The 21335-nt window shown below is 40.3% G+C and overlaps 1 protein-coding gene across 4 annotated transcripts in view; it reads left to right on the top strand.

Moving 5' to 3' along the window:
• The first annotated feature begins 2623 nt into the window (after nt 1–2623).
• The window catches only part of iqsec1b (IQ motif and Sec7 domain ArfGEF 1b), a 157581-nt gene continuing 138869 nt past the window's right edge, over nt 2624–21335 (top strand). For 3 of the 4 annotated variants that reach the window (XM_044023312.1, XM_044023311.1, XM_044023310.1), the window contains exon 1: nt 2626–3275. In XM_044023312.1, the coding sequence (XP_043879247.1) occupies nt 2986–3275 (290 nt within the window). In that variant the 5' untranslated portion in view covers nt 2626–2985. Of the gene's footprint in view, nt 3276–21335 lie in introns of all 4 variants that reach the window. The other variant, XM_044023317.1, reaches the window with a different exon arrangement.

The following is a 21335-nucleotide window of genomic DNA, read 5'->3' as shown; positions in this document are numbered from 1 at the left end:
ATGTGCAGATTACAAGTTTAATAGCGTGCTATATACATACAACCCCCATTCATTTAACGGCTAGTTAACAGTGGTGATACAACAGCATTATGTGTAAAGATTGAATAATGAATTATTGCATTGTTTTGTTAATATTCTGTTAATGTCATTGCTGGGTTTTGGTTGTGGTGTCACAGAAGTTCCTATAGAGGGCACTAAATGTTAAATTTACACGTCTAATAAAATATGACTTCTTGTTATTCTTATTATTTTTATAGTCAACAAAACATATCGTAAACAAAACAAAGGGCTTCTGTGTTGTGTTATATTTACTAATTTGTAAAAGGGACAAATATTAAAATTGCCACATGTCTACTTCAGTGTTATGCTAACTTCTGGGCAATACACAAATCTGTTATCGGTTGGGCTTTGAAGATTTTGCTGAATCTTTAGGGATTTTGCTGCCTCCAAGGGGCCAAAGCAGGCATCGTACTCTCAGGTTCCCAAAGTGATGCGTGTTTAACCGTGCAGCAACAACAGCAGCATGTGAAATAAATCAGCATGAGACGAAAGCCCGGAGGAGATATACACAACAACACAACAGTTTCTGTCCAACATTTCAATATGACAGAATCACACGTTACAGAATGCCTTTAAAAAGGAAATTATAATCGCGACTTTGACTGAGCAAGCTGCTTCCACGCTGCCCGTGAAGCTGACTTGGTGTTTACATTATGGAGCTGGTGGAGAGGAATGTGGTGAAGGTTGTTACCTCACGCATGAACAAACACAGCTGACACAACGGGGGTGAACCTTCACCACCAAGCATCACAGACTTAAACTACCTGTCGGGCAGTTCATTTTTTTAAGTTAATCCAAAAGATAATAAACTTGAACACTTGATGGATTTTTATTATCCTAGATGGTAAATGCTTTTATACACAACATAACTTTTCTAAATGACTCCCCTGATGAACACCTCTAAAACTATCCTACCAAAGACACCCAGTGTGTATGACAATATCTGATTATCAGGGCCCTAGCCTATTGTTTTTATATATATATATATATATATATATATATATATATATATATATATATATATATACACATTATTTAAATGTTTAAAGAATTTAACTATTTATTTTCAGTGGTAACACTGTGACACAGATTAATGGCAGAGACGGAGGAAATGTGATCTTCCTTGCCCAATTTCCCAAGCCCGTTCAACACTGCTTGCAGCCTTAGAGGTCCTGCGTGTGATATTGTGGTGTGTTGGGTTTATTATCAGAAATGAAATGTTTTTGAAACCTTAGAATAAACCATTCTATATTTAGGCCTACTTTAGACCAGGGCCTTGCTTTACGGTGGCTGCCATCTCGTGATGCTATGTTCCTACAGCAGCTTGAATTGACAAACAACATCCTGTGTTCAGAAACTAATGTGCTTAGGGACAGGGAGAGTTGAGTGGAGGAATTCTGTTTCAATCTGCAGTCTCTCCATTAGATCTTACACACTGGACATTTGACACCTTTTACTTGTCAACACCTTCTTTCTTTATTTCTTTCTTGCCACTACTGGGGCAGGTTGTAACACAATCTGGGGTAAATTGTCACAACAAAATATGTATCAATGCAAGCTTATTGTGCATGTGCCAACACTAAAGCATCTTTGAACAACAACAACAACAACAGCAAAAACAACAACAACTCATCACTGATGGCTATATGAACAGTGTCAGTGGTATGGATGCTAACACTAGATTACTTTTATAGAACATATTGAATGGAAATCTTTAGCAGGAGGACAGAGGCAGCTCTTCATCAACATAAAATTCAAGGAAATGTGTTTGCCACTTACGGAAGCAACAAACATGCACACAGTGTTTTGTCTGAAGTCATACAACATAAACTCATAAAGGTTTTGCAATCATGGCTCAGTGCCACATGGCAGATGAAGTACTGTGTGGTGACTGACCTCGCTGATTTTTCCCTGCCTCACTTCATCTGATGCAGCTTTAAGTACATGTGCAGACACACACACTGTCATACAGGAAAGAAGAAGTAGGAGTAGTTGTAATCACGGGGGATGGTTGTAACCCCGTCCCTGTCAGCCATTGTTTGGCTAGCTGTACCAGCACACATGGCTTAACATTAGCATTGATGAAATGACTCACACTTAAACTATAAGAAACCTCCAAGTATTCTAATACAAGTTATCAAACATACACTTATCAAATATAGATTTGGTCCAATATTAATTTCTTACCTGAAGATTGTTTTTTTTTTTTTAGCGTTTTCACAGAGCCATGCAAATTAAATCCACACGCAAGGTCGGGGTGGGCGTGGTTACACATGGAATTGATCACATGACTCTTATGTTACCCCTTATTGGTGAAAGTGACGCTGCTGTTACAACTGTCCCGTCATTTAAACCCTCCCGGGTCTCCCTATTTATTTATTTATTTATTTATTTATTCATGATGGATCAATGAAAACAAACAATAAACTACAGCAACAACAACAACAACTCAAACCTGTTGAGCAGATGCGCATGGCACATGCACGCACGCACGCACCTGTGAGTATGGGCGCGCGCGTCTCCCAGGAGCGCCACAGTGAGTGAAGCGTGGACTCGACCACTCCAGTCACGAAAGAGTTAACGGCTGCTGCTCCAGTGTGAGGATCGAGCGGCTGGAGCTTATACTTTGGTTGTTGGCGTTGCGGAGCTTGTGGACGCGGCGGCGGCGGCAGAGGCGTGCGCAGACCAGCGCGACAAGTTCACAGTAAAGCTGCTGCCACTACACTTACACAACAGCCATGTCGGAGCGAAGGGGGATGCGTGGATTTGACAGCGCACACTGTTTCTACTACTGATCCTGCGTTTGGTTGTTTGTTTGTTTGTTTGTTTGTTCGTTCGTTCGTGCGAGTGGGAGAGCAAAGAATAGAGAGTAAGAGAGAGAGAGGGCTGTTTGCTTCCCCTCGCGCGCGCGAGGATATCTTCTTCATGGACGGACAGCGGGGCTTTCACGAGATGGAGAACCCGGCGGAGAACCCCAGCAAGGCGGCGGAGTACCTACAGGAGCTAAACAAGATCATTGAGACCCAACAGGAGCTGCTGGAGAAGCAGAGGGTCCGCATCGAGGAGCTGGAGCTCCAGGTGACGGATCTGTGCGCTGAAAACGTGTGTCTGAAAGATCAACACCAGCGGCACCTGGCCACCTGCAGACTCCAGCTGCAGCAGCAGGGGAACCACTCCAGCCTGGGAGCCATCAAGGAGAATGTCATGCAGGAAAAGTAAGTTGCGTGTCCGTCAGTGTCAGTGTGTGTTTTAGCGCATGCCAAAGTTTACTGTGTCACCAGATTGTTTGCTCCAGGGCCCGGAGAGACACGTCCGCGTGGACATTTATCCCTATCAGGTGGAACCAAATGTCCACCTCACTGTCATGCTGCTGTTCTTTAATGGTCCTTGTCATTTGTACATGGTCCGGAGATAATTTCACGCACACACACAGGCTACGCACATTTATACGCGTATTGCGTAATATGGATCAGATTAAAAGGCGCACAGTTTCTACTGTACAACAGCATGGGTGTTTATAGTGAGGGGATTTGGAGCGGTATCAGAGTAGAGTCAGTGCGGCTCAGTGGGTGTGACTGTGTTTTGTATGCTAGCCGTGGACATGCCTGTCAGTTCACGCGTCTTTGGTGCTCTGCTTGAGTTCTTTTCCCTTTTCCACCATCTGTGTTTGCAAGATGTTGCCAGTGAGTGATGATGGGATGTGGAGTGTGCACGACAGCGTTTCACTTAGTTTCCCCACCACCGCCGTGGCTGTGATTTTAAATTGGAAAAAAGGCGCAGAATCAGCTCATCAACGCTGCCGCGAGAGTTAATCACAGACCAGGACGTGTCTTCGCAGACTGTTGGATAATTCTTTTAGCTTGAAAAGTGCAGAGTGAATTCATTTGCGGAGTTTGAAGGCACCATGTGGTATTTTTGTCATTATTTGGGCACAATTCCAGGTTTGCTCACTGCTTTTAAGAGGCTTTGCACTTTCTTAGGTCACCACCACTGCACAGCATGGGTGTCCAGGAAGTGTAGTGTCTGAACAAAGTACACATTCATTTACAATAAGATATTGATTAGCAGATATTTCAATAGAGGATTTTCAGATTTTCTCTGCTTTTATTGATGCAAATTAGTCTGATTTACTGCTCTTTTACCAGCATTTTGTGTCATTTCATAGACCTTTATAGCAGTGCTAATCCTGAAATATTAATAAATAGCACAAAGTCATGACTAATCACAGTCTTGCATGGTTCCTGTTCAGAAATCAGACATTTCAGGGACTGATATGTTTATATAATGTGTGTAAAAAGTGTTGAAAACACAAACTCACTGGATGGAAGGACATCTTGGTGCAGAAAGAGGATGTCAGTCAGCTGTGCAAGGGATATTTTCACAGAAAAATTTATTTTCGATTGAAGTCAATAGAAGCCATGTGAAATCAAAAATGGCAGCCAGTGCTCTGCTGCTGAGCAGTCAGTCTGTGAAGATGACACCCTGGGTGATCGTGCATGGTTTCTATTTACTCTCATGGAAAAATCCCTCTCTTTTAGAATAAATAGTGTGTTTTCCCTCCTCTGTCTTTAGATCACTGAGAACATTTTCAAATCACGTATTTTAGATACACAGGATGCAGTGCAGGATCAATGTGACTTTTAAACAATCTCCTTTATAGTTTTGTCATCATTATTATCATGATGACTATTAATAATTGTTTACATACAGGCTACCCAATCAAGTTTCATAGAAAATAAGGAAGGGGAACAGGGAACCAGAAAAGCATTTGTTTGATAAATGACATTAACAATTAATCCACTATCAAAATGGCTGGCAATTAATTGTTTTGTCAGTCAACTGTTACAGCTCTAATTTTGATAGAGTAGCTGGAAACTCAAGTGAAAAATGGTCTGAATGTTCACAGTGAATTAAATGCCTTTAATAATGCTGCACTCCAGTGATTCAGTCATAGCGAAAGGAGATGGAATGAACTGACACTGAGATACAGTATCCGGTCTTTAGGTCACTACAGTGTAGGCCAGGTTCCAAAAGTGGACAGCATCTTTGGGTGTTTTCAAGTCTGAACCAAGGTTCATGTTTTCATTGCACTGTACATCTTTAATCCAGTCATCCGCGCAGACAACGTCACACAGTTACAACAGCTGCTTGTTTGGGGGCCGTATTCCTCAAAACAAGCACTGACCAGGAAGAAAAAATGCATGAGGAAGAAGGAAACCTGGCTCATCGATTAGCCAGGTCTTCATCCCCTTCAGTAGGATTGACAGCAGGCGAGGCGGCGAGCTATCCTCACTTCCTCTCTTTGGTTCACTTCCTCTCTTTGGTTTGCTAGATTGTCCGTTTTGCATTTCCTACTGTAAGCAAACCGCACCAGGGTTCTCTTGAAAGCAAACTGAAACCGACGTTTTCAGGCAGACCAGAGGTTGCTTGTTTGGGCTCTCATACGCCGCCTATCTGAGGAAACCAACTCTGGTCCGTTTAAAGCAGACCGAACAGCTCTGGTGTGAAAGTGAGTCTCAGAAAATAACTTTAACACATATTTTTTTAAAGCTCCATGTTCAGTTTCATCTTGGTTACTTTGCATAAGGCCAATTCATAGTTTCTGCGTCCATCACTGAACGTTGCCAACTGCTGTGGCTCCCTGTGTGGATTTTCACATGCAGCCAAAAATTTCTGGTGGCACAGATTGAATGCAAGTGTGCATGCTCCAGGTCAGCGGTGTGGTCGTAAGGAGGCTTGTGGTTGTTGTTGTTGGATAATGTTTTATTTAAAAAAAAAATTGCAACTTAATACTTTAAAGTACTGGCTAATATCGGGGTCTCCTTGATTGTGGCTCACTTTGAAAACAGCCAAGTGACAGCCACAACTGTTGTGGTTAAGGCTGTGACTTGGCTGTGTAAAGTCTTGACCTCGAAGCAAAAGCCACACTGTCCATTTGCTTTGCCTCAGTAAGTGGATTTGTTTTGTGCACATTGTTCACACCAGATGTAAATGAAACTAAGGTGGTTTCACCATGTCTACATTTGTGTACGTGTCACTGTGACCTAAAGCTGAGATCACATTATGACGTCATCACAAGCCTTGCACAACATTACACGAGTTTGTATTATGACTGGTTGAGTCAGCTGAGCTGGATTCTTAAATAACCTTCAACAAAGAGGGAGGAGGAATAAACAGTCACATTTGATAAATTCATACTGTCAAAGTGAACAATACTCAGAGTCAACCAGATATTTTGATGATGCTGCCAGTTACACTGCTGCCTTTGCTGAATGTACCTTCACAAAAAAGAACCTTTCCTCAGGACAGCTACACCTGCAGCTAAAACCTGCTTCTGTTTATTTTTGCTGAGTGCAATGCTGCCTGGCCTTTTCAACCTATGACATCATTACCATATTTGCTCACTCATCATTTGTATGGGGCTATAAATAGTTATCAGTGCGGGGGCAGAGGACGAGTGCTTGTGTTTCAGGGTTACTTGTCCTTTAATACCTGAGTGATGAAACATGTGGTTAATAAACAAGGGCATATTGTTTTTGTTAAAATCACTTGGCTTTGCACAGACACACAAACGCAGCTGAGATGGAGTGTGTGGTCAGTTGGACCAAGTCAACTGTTCCTTTAATGAGAGCATGTTGTTCCCACCACCAGCTGAAAGAGCAGACTGTGTGTGCCGCTGTTCTCTGTGTACTTTGGTGTAATGCCTTGTTTTGGGCACATGTACAGACAGACTTGATAAGTGCAGAATGACAAGCTAAATAAAGCACAAAGAGCACATATTTTCTTCCTAAAATTGACAACATACACAGGGTCTGAATAAGATGTGAGTCAGCGACATCAAATCTCACTAGAAACTGCTGGTTGAACACATCATGTGAGGTGGCCAAGGACAGTTGGATACACGTTTATCCACACGTGTGTGCTTTCTATTCTTCTGTTTCCCTTTAATTAAAGAGCCCACAGCAGACTATATGTGGCAGCTTCAGAAACCAAGGACAATACAACCTGACCTCAGGTTTTCGGTGTCATTAAGGTTCGGGTAACCTTATGAACACATTATGACTACATTTAATCACAGGGCCACAGCACTGTTGGCGTAATTATTATAATCATACGGAGTCCACATCATGATATTGTAGTTCATTGGTCCAAAGAGATTGCATTATAAAGGGTGTCACATAAGGATGAAGTGTGCTTGCATTTTCTGCTTCCCAAATGTTTTCTAATGATGATGAACCTGCCGACTTCAGGCAATTATGTTAGATTTTTTGCAGCGTTGGTTTACTTTCCAGTCATCATGGCGGACTATCTCATTTAAATATGAGGGGCCGCAGCATGTTTGGCTGCTGTAGCAAAGCAGTTTTTGCTGCTGCTGCTGCTGCTACTAGAACTGGAGCATCCTCAGCGCAGCCGCTTTGACTCGGACACTGATAGGCGTTAACGCTTGCTATGGTTAAGAACTTATTATTTATTGTACATGATGAATAATCCCAGCGACAACATCAGTCAAGCAGCAGACACAAATGTTACGAGTCGTGAGGGATTGTGGGTCAAGGGTTTACTGGTAGAAATTAAACATCGTCCATCGTGTGCAATTGAAAACAAAAGTCATCTGGTTTTAATAGCCTTAGAATAAGCCTTTTAGATATACTTAAGGTTAGGGCCTTGATTTACAAAGACCGTGGAGTTGAATTGGAGATGCTGCAATCTCTCTCTCTCTCAATCAGTCAATCACATTAAGTTCCATTGTCTACTCAAGGATTGTCCACTCACTTACATGGGATTAATTGAAAGGTAAAATCTGATATACTCCATAGTCCACTGCAGTGTTGGGATTGCTAAAACCTTGGTGCTGATGCTCTTCATCACTTTAGATGCACTCACTGAAGCGAAGAATAGACACTTTCAGGTATTTACAGAGATGCTTTTCTGTATATTTCATACATTTGGGTCTCCATGTTTGTGTGCTGCACAGCAGGAGACGCATTAACAGCTCACTGGTCAGCAGAGTTAAGAAAGTAAAAATAAGAAAGTGAGTGCTGCCCGAGGACATGTGTGAAAATCGGTGAAGAATCTAAGAAAGTTTCATCTTCATGAGTAAGCAGACAGTATGCTATGAAATATACACTGTTTGTGATGCATTTAAAGCCCAGGCAGAAAACGATTTCACACAGTGAACAGTATAGAGTTTGAAGCCTGGGGATGATCTCGACAAGCTGCCTTTTGAATATAGAAGATGAGAAGAATGAATAAGATTTCAAAAGGAGGATGTGTTTAAGAATGAAATATTCATGTCTGCTGTTGGAAGTGAAAGAGATGCGCTACTTTACTGCATGTGATTCTGTCAGTGTTAGTGCTCCACATGTAACACTGTGTTGAAAAGACTGTATGGTGTTATGCAGGTAAACTAGCTGGAGAGTTGATACACGTTGCACATCAGAGGCTGGAGATTTATGGAGAATACGTTGGAAGTTAGACATTAATGGCAAATTGATGCATTGCCAATCCCTTTGAGGAGAAATAAATCATTACACAGTGGTTACACACAACATCCCCAACAATCCACTGCTATAATAAATGAAAGCTGACGTACACTGATCCGGGATATGATCTCCTATAAATTATAAATATATAAATGTTTTTCAGTATTTTTTTTTTCAGTATGCAACCTTTTCTTATGAGATTGCTTTGAGTTTGCCCCCAGGTGTGAGATCATGGTGTATGACTGAAAACCTAATTAATCTCCAAATCAACAGGAGACATTTGTCACTTATAATGGCTTCAGTAAAGGTCAGTCTAATATGATTTACAATAACACCACATTTTCCATTATGAATATAAAAGCTGAGTAGTGTCACTGTTTTATTGTGACGGTTATACCTCATTAACAAGTATGTTTAACCATTTGTCAACAATGCCATGTGTATGGTTAGTTGTGGAACAAAATGGAAATGTAGTACCATATACGTAGATGTGTCTGTTAAATATGAACTTTGTCATTTGAGAATTAGGTTCCCATACAAATAAATGTCATTCTTTAATACATTTACTAAGGAACATATCTGCATTTTTTGGCAATAATGAGGAAGTTAGGGTGATGATTTTCTCTCCATGAATGTATTTGTTGGCATGTCCTCATAACACAACATTTGATCTTGAACTGGCCTTGCACTTGCTGCTGCTTGGCAGCTTATGCATTAGCCGACATTTTAATAAATCGGCTCACAATGTCTGTTTCATTTCATTTGCATGTTATTTCTCCGGAGTTTTTAGCTTTACATCAGCAGTGTAAATCAACCAAGATAATAATGTATTTAGCAGAAGAAGTAATCATAAAGCACAGGGAAACAAATGTTAGGTAAGATGAAGCAACCTTTCTGAGCTGCATCTTTGCTGAGGTATAGCACCACTACTACTAGGATTTGGGCAGGGAACAGCGGTGCCACTCTTTTGGCACCACTTCTCCTTAAGTGCATCTCGCTGCACTGGATTTTCCTCACCTCTGGATGTAAATTCTGTAGACGGGTGCAAATTGAACACTCCATGATTCCCCAGATTGGCCAGGCAACATTTATTTATCCCAGCGACATCCATATGATTAGAGAGAGTCTTCTCTGGAGCCTGAGTTCATGACAGGAGGAAGGGAAATACACAGAATTTGCAACCTTAGTTGTGACCTTCCCCTTGAAATCTTATATCTAATTCCTCCGGGAATAGACCACCGGCTCTTTGCTAAATTGTGCTCATTGATAACCTTGTGTTAGAGTGCGAGCATGCAATACTGTGTCCTGGAGACGATCAGTACACATTATATACATGTTTAGTTCTTGCCAAGAAACAAGAAAAGGGGTACTTTGAATTTATCGTACATAAAGACAGTTGCCTTAAAGCCATTATGTGTATTATGTGCATGCCTGAATCCCTGAATCTCTCCCAGTAATGGTAGGGTTTTTTATTCAAATTAGAACTGCGCAGAATACAGAGAACACGCTTACTCACTTTTATTTTATGTTCATGACTGGACCCAAGATATTTAGCCTTAATATCGACCACAAAATCATGCTATAACTGTAAGAGGACCGCAGCTGCTGTGGCCGGTGCAGAAATGAGCTGCACACTTTTCTGAGCCATCTTTAGAGATATAGAGATTAACATAGAGTGTGATGGAGTGTTCATCCCAAGTAAGTATTAAGTATTGCATTTCCTTCAAAAACATTCTGCATGGTCCGTGATGACATGTCGGACACAAAGTTGTATTAAACCCTACACTCTGTTATTTTAGTATAGCAGAATACACCATAGGGAGGCTACACTGATCATATGGTGGACCTCTTAGCAATTGGCAGAAAGAAGTCCAGTGAATGGTACTTCACTTGGTACTGGGTCGATATGTATCATTTCTGCCACAATGGATGGTGTGACATTCAGTTTGAGAGTGGCAGTGGTGCCTCAGCAATCACGTGAGTTATCAACCACTGGATGACTGTGCTCGCATGACTGTGGTCAAATGATCTCTTCTAATCTGCAGTGAGCTTCTTTTACTGTTTACTGTCTCCTGTCTTAGTTTTTTTCAGTCTGCTATTTACAGATACAGTATCTTTCAAAGAAAAACAATGTTGACCTGACAAATATAGCCACATTTAAATGAAGCTTTCTGACGACTGCATGCAAACGTATGCAACCTCAGACAGTTTTGCAAGTCTACAAGCAACACTGACATTCCAGTTTTGGAGAAACAATCGGGTTGGCTTAAGTTAAAACATGGAGGATCCGAGTCTCAGACTAATGATTTTTAGTTTTACATTCGGGCTGCAACTATTTTCTTTAGCTTCTTTAACGTGAATATTTTCCAGATACTTTGATCCAAGGAATAACTTGGCAAAAGGTTACCCAAACAATGAGTCAAGCATTTGTGAAAATAATTTACAGATGAATCCATTATGAAAATAATTCTTTCAACGGTACAAAATTTGCACTTGAAAAAAGCTTTGACAATTCGAGCATAACTGGTTACTTATGTATGCATTTATTGCTTGCAAATGGCAAACACTGTACACTATAAGAGGACTGGTATTTATCCAGTTGACACCAGTTGAGCCCCTCGTGGCACCATCTATTTGGGAGCTGATGATACAATTTTTTCTCTGGGATTTTATCGGATGTGTAAATGGAAGCCATTTATCACTGAGCTGAAGTCATTTCTTTGCCAGCTCAAAGACCTGTCTTTTAGTCTGGCTTGACCCACTGCTCATCCATTATATCAAAGTGGACCCAAAGGCTCATTGTTGAACAAGCTGGAATTGCAGTTTTGTCTGGCAACGTGTCAGTTATCAGGGAGAAAGGTGCATGTGCCAGTGAACATGTTGGTTCATGTGATAGAATGCATTGATATTCCAGTGGGATGAATGAAAGTGGAAAAGGGCAGTTGGGATTCACAGTCACCTGAATCATCTGCTCAGTCATGAGCATGACAATCACGACACAACACATCAGGAACTTACAACCCTGTGTGGTGATGAAAGCAGGTAGAGGCTTTAATTCTGCATTCACTGTAGAATAACATGATTAGTTAAAACCATCATTTTGCCACGTTTATATCAGGGAACACTGCAGCAACAAATCAAATCAACATAATCTCTTACACAGTTGCATCAACAAATGACAAACTCATAAACCACGTGACAAACGGAGACAGACAGGAGAGCGACATGGTTAGGACATTTAACAGCTTTGCAGGATTAATCACTCTGTGAAGAGAAGGAGTTATGAATGAAACTCTCTCACTAGATGAGGAAAATAAGTCAAATCCTTCTTGAAATCCACTATCTGTGTTGTTTCAAGTTTTCATCCCTCTTCTCTATGTCGTTATTTTGATCTAGGAGACTCTGGAAGGCCCCTTATGATGGGTCATGTGATAATATCTCCAGACACAAATCACATGGGAATACAAGGTGGAACTCATGCGTCACCTATGAAGTAAATGCATGTAGAAGATGTATCTACACAGCAATCAAGCCACAACAAAATCAGGATAGACTCGAACAAGAACTTGTTCCTAATGTTTTACTTATCCCTAGAAGATAAAATATAACTTAGTTTAGGCCATACCCTTATTGAGTCATTTTGACACAACACTTAACAGTTAAATAGACAATGCTGAAAAGATAAGTGACTGTTTTGGAGGTTTGGTCTATGCATGTCACCAAATATCAAGGTCTTTGTGACTTATGAATGGCATGTATCATATTAAATGTCTGTCAGTCGGTTTGACTCGTCTGTCATCCTCAACTCCCACCATAATTTCTCTCGGATGAAGTTTAGCGTTGAGACCAGAACCCAGAACCCAGAATCCTAGGAGAACTGTAATCTTCTGAAGCCATATGGAGGGATTTACAGAAAAACGGAGAAAAAACTTGACATATTCTCTTGCCTTATTAAGTAAAACACTGACCCTGTCAGACTTTGTTCTCCAATGTTTATGTGACCCGTTACCTGCTTATGAAAAAGGGGCAAATGTTCTTTACATTTGGGATATGAGCACAGTGTGTGCTTCAAGCCAAAATGGACGCAACAATAGTTCAGAGAGATTTCATTTCACCATCATCCAGCAGGCTGAAAACGAGAACTGCTTTGAGAAAAGATTTTCCACTTAGCTTCTTGTGGGATCCTGTGGATTTCCTCAGGCTCTGTCAGAGGCTGGGTTTGTGTTAAGAGTGAAATGACATAAGCTACTTTAAGCCTATAGATATCAAACATAAACAAAGTCCTGTCATAAATTAATTACAGAGACAGGCTTATATAGAATTTCCTCTAATTATGTGCTCATATCATTCTTGGTTCTGGCTCCTGTTGATACTGTTTGGTGCAGGATAATGTACAGTTCCTTTTAGTAGCGATGGTCGATCTAATACTAAAATAATATCAGTGTATGTGGGCCTTTTAGGAAGAATGTTTTATTAGGCATATACTGTTTTCCAGAGCTGGAAGTCAAATATTTGATGGCACTGGTGTTGAAGCCTCTTGGAAGAATACACAAGCTGGTGATGAGCATGTTTGACCTGATCATATCGCTAAAGGAAAATTGACAATCAGATCACTAAGGTTAGGGGCCGGTCATCAAAAAGCACATCGCAATAGCTGCTTCAACAATACCTTGGAAAAGGCAGGAATAAAAAGGTGTGTTGCACCTTTTGTGCCCCTGCATGGAGCAGTCCTGCACAAACAAGTGAGCAATCAAATGTGAAACATGAGGGGGAAAAAAATGTATTCAAGCAGATGCTGAGCTCTAGCCTGTGCTTTAATATTTGAGGCAGCTTATCAAACCATTGATAAGCTGAGGTTTTGCATTTGTAAAACCTATCTTTTGCATGATTTGATTGGCTGCCTCAGTGTGGCATTGATAAGTCCCTCACATGGAAAAGTTGAAAACATTGTAAGTTAAATGTAGACAGAAATGTGTCACAGAGAGCACCAAACATTTCTTTTGATGCGTCTCTATGTCATTGGCCCATTCATTCTGGAGAGACAGGGCAATGTGTGATGTCATCTACCTGTTATTTACCATCTCAGGTTCACATTCAGGAGACCATAGACATCTCTTTTAAGGTTGATGCTTATCCATTCAATGGTATTTGTAGATATTCTGGCCTGGACTAAATGATATACCAAAAGGTTTGAATGCAAACCAGCAACATTATCATCAAACAATGCATCAGTTAAGTCAGATTGACTTGAAATTCAAACAGTTCCTGACCTGCATCGAGCCATCCATCCATTTTGACAGTTCCTGCCTGCTGAGAGATTGTCCCTCCTAAGGCTGGACTGACCATCTGGCATCTTTTCATAATCAACAACATTTATAAAGCAATTTAAAGCAAGAAGAGTGCAGAAATAGTTTGTCACTATCAAGAAAGAGTAAAGGTTGTGGTCAGCAAGGGCTAATACTGGCTTCTTTGCTTTTCTTTGGTTGTGTGATGAACACCTCCAAATGAATCTGTTAGCCGTGGCTCAATAATGAAGCCCTCACTGACCGCTGCACTTTAAAGCGGGGCGATAAAACGATAACGATAGAACATTTTAATATAATATAAAAACTATATGCACTTGATATAACTTCGATAGAACTCATTGTGATATGAAAATGATGACAGCAAACCCTAACACATCTCAAGTGGCACTGTTACCGATGCAGACCAATAAGAAGCTTGTTGATGACTGAGGCTTCTCTTTGCAGCCATGCTGCCGCAATACTGTGACCACTTACTGACACTGAGCATAGGTGCACACCTGTTATGGCCTGATTTAATGATTTTGCTCACAGTGGCCTGGGTGGAAAATCTCATTGTTGCAACAGTAAAGGTTCCAAAAATACAACTGGAGAAACAACACATTTTATGATACAAGACTGCAGTAACAAGATGGGTCATCAGTGCCTGGGATATTATATGTGACACATTTTGTATTTTTTTCCATGATATAGTGAAATTATAAATTACAGGAGCAAAGACTTTCCTATAGCCTTGTAAAATCAAAGCCTGAGAAAATACTGCATCTTCTCACACTTCACACTGAATTTCAAGTCCGGTGAAAATTTGAGAGCTCACATACTTTGTTTTAACTGAATTATAGTAGCCTATAGATTGGTCTGTGCAGAGGGTTTGTGCAATTATCTTCCCTCTGACCTGACAGGAAGCTCAATTTTCATGGTTATGATTCATGTAGCTGAATAGATACAGTTATACAGTATGTGAGGGCAGCCCATGGCCAAGTGGAAGGGAATTGGGCTTGTAACCAGAGCATCGCTGCTTCAAATGCTGAGACAGGTCAAGGGCTTGTTTGCCCCTGAGCAAAGTGACCCGACCCCATTGTGCCCGGGGTGCAGATAGGTACTGCCCACTGCTCCTGTGCCTAGTTTGTGTGTGTTCACTACTGGTGTGAAAAAAAGGATGGGTTAAATGCAGAGGTGCAAATAACACTAATAAGCTGAGCTGGTTGACCATGCTGAATCATTCCATGCCTCCACCATGCTGACACTGCATCTCCAAACAAAACCCCTCTGGGTCTCTGTTTGCTGGTCCACCAGAGGAGATACAGATGTATCTGCAGGATGAAGAGGCCTGATGTCACAGCTCCATTGCTCCCAACTCTGACTTCTCTTTCCAGTGCATTCCATTTTTTTGTCACAAAACCACTGAGATTTGGCTTTTTCAAGACATACTAAGTAATGTATGACATACCACAGCAACCTTTAAAGACGCAAATAGTAATGTACTATATAGATAAATATATAATGAGGACAAATACTTAAATACTTCTTTGTTAGTTGAGCTCAAGTTTTGATTGTTGAGTCAGTGGTATTGTTTACCAACTCAAAAAAGCACATTCCTGTCTGAGTTTCATTACACAGTGAGTCTTTCATTACACAGTAGCTCAAATATGTGTTCTTTTAAAGGGAAAGGGTGATCATTCTGCATTTGTGACACTGATGTTACCTGACATGGTTTTACCCTCTTGGTCCTTGGTAAAAGTAAAAACAATGTAGAATTGTAGGCGCACTGTATGCAACTATGTCAGTTATATTGTGTGTTGTAATTCAATTTGAAAGCAGAGAACCTATGCGACTAATATACTTCTAAGTCACAGTGTAAGTTATTACTAGGAGAAAGTCTCTTTCTCACTTCAGTTTTAGGGGTTTATAATCTCTCATTATGACAGGATAGTAGGGACAGTTAAAAGAGGCATGCATGTGTTCTAATGGTGAGCAGATTATACCACATTTAAGTAAAAATCTAGGTTTATATGTAAAATATTTAAATTTTAAGTGTTTTGTCCTGAGCTCCATTAACTGTCCCTGTTGCATATTAAAAATTAAGTCCTTTAGACCATTTTCTCATTTATTGGGTTGCTTCTATCGCTTTACTTGCTGTGACACAACCTGTCCTAAACCAATTAACATGCCTTTGTATGAACGTGTGCTCCAAATGTGCAGGTCATCCAGACATTATATTCCTCAGCAGCACATCCATTATGAGTCCTGATGTAGCATATGTGGCAGTTAGGCTAATTGCAAAAGCTTTCTGCAAACTAATTAGCTGCACTTGCTGTGTATGAAGACAATAGTCATCCATACTGCTGCAACATGCAGGCAGCTATTTCAAAAACTCCCTGCAAGTCCAAGGTCTCGCTTATTGATTAAAGATCTTTTTCTCTCTCCAGACTGTCCAAGCTGCCTCTTAACAATGAACTTCACCGTAGAATTATCTGAAGCAGATCAAGCACAGTTTTTCCCCCTGAACAAAGGAAGCATTTATAGTCCCTTCATAACATTCTTCTGTCAAATGCCAAATTGGACCAGTCATTTGGTTGCATGTTTTCATTCTCTGAAGAGATATAATTGGCGAAGCTCTCGGTGATGACGACTTTATTAAAGCAAACATCTGCAGCATAAACTCCACCCAAAGAACCCAGATATCTTTTCCGACCTTTTTGTAGGTGATGAGGTTTTGAGCGTAAGCGACAGTAAGCTCCTTCATTGGCTTTAATATTGCTGTGACTCATGCCCTCTTTGCTGTTAGTCTGCCTCTCTCCCAATTAAATCTCAGTGACGAAAAGCTGTGGTTAGTGCTTAAACCTATAACAGATACATTTAACTAAGGATTCATACTTTTAAGCAAATTATTTATATCTGAAGGAGAAGCTTTGTGTCCTTTTTTTGGAAGGGGGGATTTGAATGTTTGAGGATAGTTTTGCACCAACAGTTGAACAATATAGTTGTAAATAGGGTTGACATGATATCACTTTTTCGTGTCTGATACAGATATCAGTCCAATACATTCCGATAATTTTATACCTCCTAAACAATGAAACTGTTGACAACACATTTGTGCTGATGCATTTACCGCCTGCAGTCATTTCAAGCAATTTCAAAGACACAATTCTCCAACTACGTAACAAATATTCTTCCCCCACAAAGATGAAATAATCCGCCCACAACATGACTCATCTAAAATGCTTTTGCTGATTTTTACTTACATTTTTAAAGTCTGTACATAGTGAAGCATGCTATGTATAGGATTTTTGGATTGTATCTGATTTTACATTTTTATCCTTCCAATATCCGATCTCTTTGGAATCCTCAGTCTCAATGTTTGAATATTAGAGTGGATATGGTGTCATCATGAGGGTCATGTTGACGTATAATGAGCAGTCCAGATGGGATTAACCCCTGTCCCTCCTTGATGTTTGTAGTGAATATCCAGATCAATTTTGCTCTGCCAACCACTGACTCTGGATCAATGACCTTGATCAATGACCACCAATTGTGTTCAAAGTCAGCTGCTAATGGCCCATTGCTAATGTTAATTCAGTCTCATGTTGGGTGTACTTGTTTTCCACCTACGCTGGTTTCCCTCCCCTGGTGATGTTGCTGTGGTCTGTCTGTAGAAGAGATCAGCAGGGAGTGGGTGGGACTGAATAACCTAGCTAATTGTGCTTTATTGTACACTTAATAGGACCATCATTTAGAGTACAGGTTTCAGGCACTGTCACAATAGCTTCACTTTCCAGATCTGGGGCTCAATTTGTTGCAGTACAATATGTATTTTTATTTTTAATTTTTTAATTTCCATTAGGTATAGTACCAACATAACCAGCCCCATATGGTTCCAATTTTTGGCACCCTTCCCTTCAGGTACCAGAGTATAATGGTACGGGTGACAGGAAAGCGTTACTCTTTGCAACTGGTGTAAATATCCAATCGAAGTCAGGGCATTTTTAAACAGTCTTGTATAAAGCACTTGATCAGAAAGTATCTTACCAGAAAATTACTTTGGTGGAAGTTAAATTCACCTTTTAGATTCTTACTTGAGTAAAAGTCTTGAAGTACCTGACATTTACTGTAGTTACTTAAGTATCAAAAGTAATTTTCTGATATAAAATGTACTTATAAGTATTAAAAGTAAAAGTATCTTAACAAAGTGAGCAGTTACAATTTAGAATATGACATTTATTGTGGCTTCTTAACAATAAAAGCATAATAGGAACAAGCAAACAACTTTAAAATGAACCTCCTGTCATAAATGTTGACAAGCTCGAGAGCAAACTCAGGAGCAACTACAAAATTGTAAATCCTGGCTTGAATGGTGTCGCACTGTAAAAGGTGCACACGAGTGCAGACTCCACCACCAAAAGTGGCAAATGAAAAATGAGCGCTTCTGGCCAAGGTGCCATGTTTACAGTACATCATTGCCTACTGAAGCTGATAAAAACCCAAGTCCGTTGAGTCATTTGACCCGAGAGTGAACGCAGATGATGTTGATTCCATTTGGCAGATTTAAGTGGGTGTTAAAGGCTGGAAGGTGGAAAGTGAAGACCTCTTCACTACAATGAAAATAAAACAGCTCAACTGCCAACTCAAGATATTAGACTAGTGAAGTTGACGAGACATCAAAGTATCACCATAATTTATATCTTTAAAGTTTACAAGTTCCACTGACAGGGATATTTCACTCTGACGGCTATATACCACAGCACAGGACAAAAGTGCTCCCCTCTCACCCATCCCAAGTTCTACTTGTTTCAAACTTAACATCTGCAAACAGCTTTGACTAGCTGAGGTTTGCAGGGTGCTATAATGATTTGACTGTAGCTCTTAAACTGTAAATCTGTGGGACAGGTGGCCTGTCTGAAGTTTAGCAAAAGTACACAGTGTCCCTTGCAAGTTTGCCTGTGGGTTTTTGTGCTCTCTGAAACATCTATTGACCAACACTGGTGTTGAAATGTGATACAAGCCAGATGTTCAGACTTTGTCCTGTGTGCAGAAAAAGTCTATTTATAACTTTTTTGTTCAAATGAGTGGTTTTGAGGCTTTTACTTATTTGGCGTGAAATTATATTTGTCAGCATGAGAGAATGAGTCTGAGAGGGAGAGCGGGTGTCTGATGCCAAAAGTGAGAGCTGGTAATCCTGGTTGAACAGCAGTGCTGTCTCTGTGCTCTGGGGTTGGATACAGGCGAAACATTATTACGATTTAAAGGCCTCAAATCAGTGGATATTGACAAATAATGTGATGAAATGATGAAAGGTTTTAAACTTTACTGAGAAAAGGAAATAGTTTACAAAATGACTTTCATTGGATGAAATAAGTAAATCAAACAAGACAGCTTGCTTACTTTATCTTGAATGAACCTATTTTATTTGTAGTAGGTGCTACCAATCAAAGTAATTGTTTAAAGTTTGTCAGGCATTTTCTTTTTTCAGCTACATACAGAAAACAACAAAGAAAGTTTCAACACAGAAACATTTTGCGAATCATTCCTATAAATTATGTATAATTTCACAAAGAGTAGACAGGATATCGATGTGTAATGATATGAAATTAAAAAGAAGTATCGTCACATAAATTGTAATGAAATGTAAATGAAAGTCTACAGAGGACGTGTGGTCCATAATAAATTTAATGTACAGGTTTTTTCAGATGTTTTTGTTAGCTTGGTGTACTGATGATGTGATGCACTTGAAGTAGAACAAGTAGTCATGTGACCAGAGTGGCAGTCACATGATCAGAACAGAAGCCCTTAACAGATCATATGCAATTAAATCTCAGAGCAATTTATTAATAAAAACAGACTTAGTTTTACGTCATGTTTTCATCTGACTTAGAGACCGAAAAACCAAAAAGAACTTAAGTCAACATTTCTTTTTCCATTTAACCCTCAGTGCTGAGGATGTACCAGGCTTTTTCTTCGAGGAAGCCTCGGGTAAACTGCAAACCAGTGCCAGAGTGTGTGCTCAAATACAACTAGAATTCGCCATAATTTAGATTTCCAACAGAAGGAATCAATCTCTGTAGACGTCAGCTTTTCAGTTTTACTTTATAACTGTGGTAAATCACACCGCTTTTGTCACCGTGCGGGGCCCACATACTGTATCTTTCGAATTACAGCCACAGCCAGACGGCGGAAGGATATCTGTGTGCCTGATGCTGCAGAGGAAATGAAAGAACACTAAGACACTTCCTGTGATCTCTTGTCAGGACGAGGAGGCATGTTATACAATCCCTGGTCTTTACTGTTTATCTGGTCACAGATGTGCAGCCCAGGCCAGTGTGGCTACACTGTGGTCTCTGTGGATTTAATCTCACAGGTTCCCATGCTGCACCACACCACAGGCAGGCTGATTTGGCCAGGCTGAACTGCAATGAACTTATAAGTCAAGGCCACTGCCCTAGATTTTGGCATCTGTTGTTAGAGGGAGGGGATTATGGCAGCACCTACAGCTACAGTTACATAATACTGTCTCTTTGTTATAGTGCCAAGGCCAGCTCAGAGAAGACATTGTGCTTTCACATTATTCATACATTTTATACTTGAGTGCTGCTTGTTATTTGGATTTTAATTAATGAATAAAGTTAAATTTAGATTGACATCACAACCCCTCCAGTCATGACGAGGCATACCAAACATCTGCCGTGAATAAGCCATAACTGAGACTGCACAAATGAAGTTTTTAAGACACATTTGGAAGGTTTTATTGACAGCAATTGAAACTTTTAGCCACAAATATGTGTTTAGAGGTATTTAATTGAAATAAGGCTGTTTTTCAAGTCTTTAATATGTTGTAACAGCAAGGGCCTTTCTTTCAAGAGGCTGATGTCTTGTGCTGCCCTACAACAGCCCGTGTGGATTTGTATTTTGCTTTGTGAAGAGGAAGCTCACAGTGCAAATGAAAAAGACCTGCCTACATAAACCCGAAGAAGAAAGAGGAAACAGCAGAGAGAGTGGAAGTATGGAGAATTGTAAAAGAGTGTATGCATCCTGTCTGGTATGTGAAGGTGAGCCGAGGAGGCCTGTATTAATTGTGTCCACTGGTCTACTGATTTCCACACTTCCCATTCATTGTCTATCTCCACAGCTGCGCAGTGCATTCTGGTAGTGAAGTTTTGCATTTCGGGAGACATGATGTTGTGCGGGCTGCTGCTCCATTTGCATGGAGTTGAAGCCCAGGCTACTTTATGCAAATCAGAGGCATCAGGTGCGACCCACTGCCTCACAAAACTACATTGATTTGAACCACAGGATTTTTATTTTCAAAAATAAAACAAAGGCAGCAACAATCACTGTGTGGCCTCCTTCACGTCAGGAATCTATTCTAAAACAAAGTTCAGTGAATCCTTTTGTCACAAATGGAAAGATTCCGAATGAAGCTGCCATGTTGTTCTGGCTTGAAAATCCAGCATGATTGAAAGCGTTTGTCCATTTCAGGTGCAGCTAGTGTTTT

The sequence above is a fragment of the Solea senegalensis genome, linkage group LG4 (assembly GCF_019176455.1).
Source record: "Solea senegalensis isolate Sse05_10M linkage group LG4, IFAPA_SoseM_1, whole genome shotgun sequence".
Lineage (NCBI taxonomy): Eukaryota > Metazoa > Chordata > Actinopteri > Pleuronectiformes > Soleidae > Solea > Solea senegalensis.
This window is presented reverse-complemented; position numbering and strand designations above follow the sequence as displayed.